This window comes from Silurus aristotelis (assembly GCF_946808225.1).
Source record: "Silurus aristotelis genome assembly, chromosome: 18".
Lineage (NCBI taxonomy): Eukaryota > Metazoa > Chordata > Actinopteri > Siluriformes > Siluridae > Silurus > Silurus aristotelis.
In genome coordinates this window covers 18832059-18839144 of record NC_139591.1, presented here as the reverse complement: position 1 = coordinate 18839144, position 7086 = coordinate 18832059, and the positions used below count along the sequence as shown (strand labels likewise).

At 40.5% G+C, this 7086-nt stretch overlaps 1 protein-coding gene across 2 annotated transcripts in view; it reads right to left on the bottom strand.

Moving 5' to 3' along the window:
- Nucleotides 1–1025: 1025 nt before the first annotated feature.
- LOC310740742 (uncharacterized protein) overlaps nt 1026–7086 on the bottom strand; it is a 6756-nt gene continuing 695 nt past the window's right edge. The window contains exons 2-5 of one of the 2 annotated variants that reach the window (XM_083567745.1): nt 6905–6960; nt 3132–5722; nt 2823–2897; nt 1026–1955 (exon numbers count right to left, since the gene is read on the bottom strand). In XM_083567745.1, coding sequence (XP_083423871.1) covers nt 1706–1955; nt 2823–2897; nt 3132–5656 — 2850 coding nt within the window. In that variant the 5' untranslated portion in view covers nt 5657–5722; nt 6905–6960 and the 3' untranslated portion in view covers nt 1026–1705. The remainder of the gene's footprint in view (nt 1956–2822; nt 2898–3131; nt 5723–6904; nt 6961–7086) is intronic. The other variant, XM_083567744.1, reaches the window with a different exon arrangement.

Genomic DNA, 7086 nt, shown 5'->3' with positions numbered 1-7086 from the left:
GCCATACACATCCTTGTAAACGAGCCGTTACTATTGACTGCTGTTAGAAATTAGACTGAAGAATTAATAGTGTTGTAATATCAAATCATTTCTAATGCTGTTTCTAATAATATGATGTACATTTTTCTTTTACAAGCTTGCTTGTTTGTGTTAACTTTTGTTAAGGATCTACAATGGGTGAAAATGAACAAACGTTCATTTTCCTGAGAAGTAAAAAAAATTATATTATATTTGCGCTAAGGGATTAATTATTCTGCAATAAAACCCCGCTTAGCTTTAGAGAGAAAAAGTGAAAGAATGCCTGTGTATGTATTCATATCAGGTTGTGTAGCATCATGGCTCACTGAATGCTCACGACATGCATTTGTTTCACTTTGAAGCTACTTTATAAAACCCAAAAGACTTTATATTGGGCTCAGATTTCTTGGCCTCAGTATATTACATACAGAATTTTCAACAAGATGGCATTATAGAGAATCCACAACAAAAAATAAAATACTGACACAATGTCCTGCTAATCCAGTTATATTGCATTAGCATTGATAACAGCTGTTAAATAAATAAGCAGGATAAATGCATTTTGAGACATTTTTGACCCTGTGTCTTAGCATTAATGGTAAAAAATTTACTTGTCAGTAACAGTTTTATTATTTACCATGTAAAACACATAAACTGGTGTGTTTTAAACATAGTACCAAAAAACTTGTAGGTGTAGCAGAGCTCAAACATGAAAATAGTTCAGTTCAGCGACTCTAATTTTCTGTTCAAAAGGCACTGAGAAAAAGGTCTATGTGAAGTAAGCAAGGAACTGTATGTAACTGGAGCTTTACAAATTGCAACTGAATACCACAACATCAGAATGAGCTGGAGTGCTAATATATCTGGCTGATTCCAAAATCTGTTGAGATTTATGAAACAGTTATTATATCATTTTAATAAGGCAGTAGAGCTATTGAGTTCGGTGAAAGTGGGCTTGACTAGACTTCTGATTCAAATTTCAAATATTATACCTGAGCCAAATATACAGCCCCAATATTTATTTCAAATAATGAAAAATAAAACAAGAAAATGTACACCCTAAGTATGTATCTGTATATGCTTTTGGATAAACAAAAGCAAAGCTCTATGATGCGTATAATGGTGTTAATTCTTGGTGTGTTATTTCTGCATCCTTACATGATGGCAAAAACAAGACCCAAAAATAACCAGGGTGTAATTTGGAGTCATTTATATCTCTGTTTTATTGTTCTGAAGGTCTGAAGAAAGATGCAGGTGGTAAACAACAGGGTCACAGGGCCAGTAGGCCACATCTGGTCTCCATATCTGATCCCAGTTCACCGCACGCCCAATCCCAAAGGAACTGTAAGATTAATATTCATCTACTTCTTAAGTTAACAAACAAGCATGAATGGTCTTACAAGTGCCATGTTCCCTACATGATTTCACTACTTTGATGAAGGAAGAAAAGGATCAAGTATGGGAAGGTATGCAGTTAACAAATAGAAGGGGATAGAATATCTTGTCAAGTCGTGCAGTTTAACTCAAGCAGCTCTTGTTCTCATATCTTACTGTCTGTCCATTTTTCTGGATGTACCAAACTCATTTATTTGAATGCATTATGATGTAGCCATCAATTCGTCTCATAGTAGAGTGGAGTCTGTTGATTCAAATCTAAAAATAAAGATGAAGAACCATGGCAAGGTTTCTACTTCTTTTGGACCTTTCGCGGTAGCCAGCTCAAAATTTTCCTGCAGAGTTTTTTTTTCTTGTCTTTGTTCTTGCCTCCTGGCTCGGTGTAATTGCTGGTCTGAGATGATGCCTGGCTTTGTTTCAGCAAGGTGAAAAAGGAGAGTATGTCCATGTTAACCCCTTCCCAGATCTCTCTCACTGGGGAGTCCAGCGGGTCTAAGACATCCCTGAAGCGTCGTTCTTGCTGACGGAAGTCATACTCCACACTGACAAAGAGAAAGAAATATAGAGAGGACGGTCTTTCCTTGACACAGGGAATTCATTAAATGTGTTTATAGTGAAGTATTGTGGTGTGTTCATTGATTGAAGTAAAATAAATATTGTTTTATTTGTTCCAAATGAAATGCAATCAAAGACTAATTAAAATACTATGCTAAGTTACTTCAGACATTCTGCCCAGCTAGTTATTGATTTACAAGAAGACTAGACTAATATTTGTATTAGCCTATGAAAATGGTTTACAAATCTTCAAAACTTGTTCTCCTGAAAAGCACTGCTGTGTAAGCCTGATCATGCCACCACATCTGTGACTTGTAGTCTGAAGGAGCCTTTCTTTCTCCACTGACTGATCATAATGAGTGTTATGGTCAGAATCCAATGAAACCATGTTAGTAGGAATCACTAGCTTTATGTTAACCTTCAGCCCTAAACAAGTTGTTGATCAATAGATTAAACTGTAGCATCACGTAGGAACTGGCCACAACAAAATCCTATTTTGGCAAGAAACCAGGCAACCATGACTTGCTTCCAACAACTTCAACACATGGTAAATTCTGTTCACTGTTGAAAAGATATATACATCTATATTTTTTTGATTGAATATCAATATCAGGTCATGTTATAAATCAGCTCTCAACCATTTAGAACTTTGTACAGGAGTGCTTTGTAAAAAATCTTACTAGTATTTCTGGCTCAGAATCAAGACTAATTCTGGCACCAGCACAGGACACCTGACTATAAAATATTGAGTGGGTGAGCATATTTGTTGTTATCATAAGTTTGCATGGAGTTGCAGAGACAGTTGCCAAACGCTTACCCTCAGGAAAGTTGTCAGCTTTTGAGTTCTCACTCACCTGTAAATGATGCATGCCGTTTCCTGGCAGGTGGAGCAATCACTTAAATCCTGGCCAGTTCTGAAACATCGGCGTCTGCAGAGACGTGCAGCAGGAAATGGAGCGGAGAAAAATGAAGCAAAGAATGCTGCATTTTTTCAGCCTTTGAATCTTTTTCCTAATTGCTCTCAGGAGGCAGTTAGAAAATGCTGAACTTTATCATAGAGTGCACTACGCTGGAGAAAAAATTACTTGACAAGCAATTTTTAACATTATATTCAATCACCTCTACTATTTTACTCCCTCTCCTCATAAATCTTTTTCCCTCACCCTTTGCTGAGTGCGTGGCTCATCTCCAGGTCTTGTATGATGTTGAGTAGGGTTGTCACTCGGTCCTGGTTGGCCTGCAGATTAGACTCCACTCTCTCCAGCCTCTTCTGAAGGTCCTGACTTGTGTTGCTCTTGGGGGAACTGTGTGACAGCAGAACCAAAGATGGAGGGTGGTAGTGTGTAAGGGAATAGCCACCATTTGAGACAGGTCCACTAACAGGTAAAACAATGCTTGTCTGTGATGTAGTCTCTAACTCTTGATGCAGTTGCGTGTTCTGGATCTGCTCTGGCGGCATAGTGGGTGAAAGTAAAAATGGATTTGGCTTAGAATCTATGTTTGTCCTTTTGTTTTCAGTGACTTCGATTAATAATTTAATTGATGGATGCAGTAAGCTTGGGTGAAAAGGACTTGGAGGTTGACATGAGATTGAACCCAAGGTATTGAGTTCATGAGGTGTTGTGGGGGCTGCAGGACTGGTAGAATGCTTAGGTGTGGATTGCTGGTGTACTGTATGTAATTTTGAATTTGCAAGGAGTTCACAGTTAGCTCGCATGTGGCTCCCACTGTCTGTGTTTGCAACAAATTTGCAACCTATTTTTGTAGCTGTCACATTCTTAGTTTCTACCTTGCAAGGAGTTGTTGCTGATGATTTGCAGACTTTGTCCTCTAGTTTCTCTGGCACAGACTTAACATGAGCCTCTGACTGTGCAAGAGACTGACTCTGTGTTTCTGTTTTATTGTTGTCCATACCATATGAATGCATTTCCATAATCCCTTGAGTAATTGTAACCGTGTTGGCCTTGGTTAAAAGTGTTGTGGCAGGATATGGGTTAAGTGAGGTGCTGGTATTCACATTCAAGTTGGAGTTGTGTGAAGGGTTCGATTGTTGGTTCTTTGATTTGCTATATGGTTTGGCATCTGCATGTGGAAGAGAGCAGTGCAGTGGTATGAAAGGTTTGGAGTACAAAGCTGTGCAAAGCGACAGGGCTGTGGCTGTGTCAGTGGTCAGAGAGTGTGTTTGTGTAAGTTGATGTTTGGCACAATTTGTGTTGGATGTGGCTTTGGGATGTGTGCTGGAACGAATTTGTGATGTGTTTTGGGGTTTAACGCTTAGATTTGCCTGCAAGCAGCTTGAAGGCCTTGAATGTGTGTGCACAGTCTCCAATGCATTTGAGGCTTGGGCATCTCTGCTAGGGTGTAAAGTATCGAAAGCTTTGGCTCTCTGTACAAAGCTTTGATTTTTATTAATTACAGGTGAATGGACAGATGCTAAAGACTTTGTATTAATGCTAGTGTGGTTTGACAGAGCAATGTGTGAAGTGTGTGTCAGGATATCACTGTTTGTTTGTGTTTTAATCTTTGGTGTGGAGGCTGTGTCTTTCAGATTGATGGACTGTAAGTCTGTTTTAAGGCTGGTATATTGTTGCGAGTATGGAATAACCATGGAGGGTTTTGGTTCTTGGAGCATGAGTGTGTGTGACAGTGATGTCGGCTTATCAGAGCAGAGGTCTGAGTGAGTATGTATGCCTGCCTTTTGAATTGCACTCTCTGCCACCGTGTGTGCATATGCAGATGACGTGTGACTAACTGGAGTGTCTCTGTTTATGTGTGGAAGGCCAAGGCCAGCGTATCTTGATTGATGTTTAGAAAGTTTTAATGCTTCTGCCCCCTGTGTGGATGATAATAGCTGGTTGCTATTTGGGTATGGAGGAGGCCATGTCACTGCAGGCCCTCTGTTCATTTGCATAAGTCCATATTTCTCAGTCTCATTGTTTTGTGGAGAAAGTAAATCTGCTGTTTCTTTTCCTGAGACCAGAGGAGCTGCAGGGCTGGATCTGAGACACTCTGAGCCAGCAGAACAGGGTGAAGTGGCATCCCTGGTGGTGGTGAAGAGAACTGCAGCCACTGGATTCTGCCTCCCTCCACATTTGCTGCAAATCCTAAGTGGAAACCTGTGAGGAGGTGAACACGGGGGGATCTTCCTCTTCCCCGTGTGTACTGTATTTTTGAACAGTGGAGTCACTTCACTAATGTCGCTGCTGATCCCACCAATCACCTCTGAGGTGACCACGCTGCCATTAGTGAGGCGGAATTCCTTCTTTCCTTTAACACGTCTGTTGGCCAGATATGTGTTGCTTTGGATTGTCTGACTATCACAGTGCATTTCAGCTTTATTGCCTTTATCTTCGTCACGATCATCAACCACCCCTTGGAATGTCACGCCTTTCTTTACCTTATTTTCAAGGTTCCGGTGTTTAAAGAAAGCACTCCTTTTTTGTCCTTTTTTGCTCTCCACATTGACTGGGATGTGCCCATTGGGTGGCATCCTCTTTTGTGATTGAATGACAGCACGACTGTCTAGGCAGCTCCGTATAGCTGGCGAAGTTTGCACCCCAACATTACATTGTTGAACACAGGTAAGCCCTGCCTCTCCATTGGCTGTCCTCCAGTCACGAACTCCCACCAAAGCTGGCACTTCAGACACTGGCACTGGAGTGGCCAGATCAGCCGCTCGTCTACCCATCGCCGTGGCAACCGTCTCAGCAGGACTCTAGAGCAGAATTCATGCCGTTCCGCTGTAGTGGTACATCTGAAGGAAAAGGACAAAGTTACAATGAAAGGTGACGTCTGATTACGTAACACTTAAGGGCAGATAAAGTGACAAGGGCAATTGTTTTGTGCCCTTGTTCCCTTGTGCACAAATGAACAGCTTGGCTTGGTGCTGCAGATAAGCGTTTGTGTGAATACTGATCAGCATGCTTGCTTTCCAGAATGAAAAATTGCCTGAGCGTAATAATCAGCGTATCAGTCTGTACTGGCCTACGTGCATATGCCATGTGATTCTGATGAGTGCACTTGTATTTGGGAAACACATTTGTCCATTGTGTGAATGAACATCTTGGCTTGTGATTTGTGGAGTCCTGTAAATACTGAGCAGTGAGCTTGCCTTGCAGAATGAAAAATCACCAGAATAGGACAATTAAATCAGTGAATATCAAGTGATACTGGTCTTGTTAAATGTGGCAAATGATTCTGAAACACAGATGGGAAAATAAGACTAATTATTACAATGTAATCAAGACTTGAGATAAAAATAAAGCTGGGGAACTTGCATACTCTTTATAATGGAGTGAGTAGAGTTCAGTCACAGAAAAGGAACTTGTGGACCAACAGGGCATCTCTAAAAGTATGTTTAAATTATTTATTCCATATTTTACTGTATACTTTCAAGAACAAATTTGTAGCTGTTATATGAAATGCTATGCATTAATGTCCACTACGCTTCTTCAATCACACTTCGCTGCTTATTTCAAACCTATGACCTAAACATCACTCAGACCATTGATTTTGCAAGGTATTCTCTTTAAAGGTGACTGATGAGAGAAAATGCATGTGCAGAAACCGTCTGTGACCGAATATCATGAGCTCTGTTGTTAGGTATAGCAATCAGATTGATACGTGTATTTACACAGCATGACAAGTAAATGGTGTGTGTGTGTGTGTGTGTGTGTGTGTGTGTGTGTGTGTGTGTGTGTGTGTGTGTGTGTGTATATGTGTGTGTGTGTGTGTGTGTGTGTGCATTGTGACTGACTGCCTGCTGTTAATTTAGCTAACCTTAAGCAGGTGAGTAATTTATGCATTAATGCTAATGACTTCATTAAACCCTGACAAAAAACAGAGAAGAATCACAGAGGGAAATTTATTGATCTTTAAGAAATTTTCTGATGCATAACTCAAAGCAGGAATTCTCAAGGAATAAAAAGAACCGAACCTGGTACTTGATGTTGTGGTCTGAGATGTTCTTGAGCCATCTGCTGCACCTCATAGCTACAGTGGGACATAATAGAGCCTCTTCACATTTACTCACTTCAATTCAATTCAAGCTACCACTCATCCTCATCTCCTCATCCTCATCTTCACCCCTGCACCCTCTTTCCCTCCCTCTGTCCTATC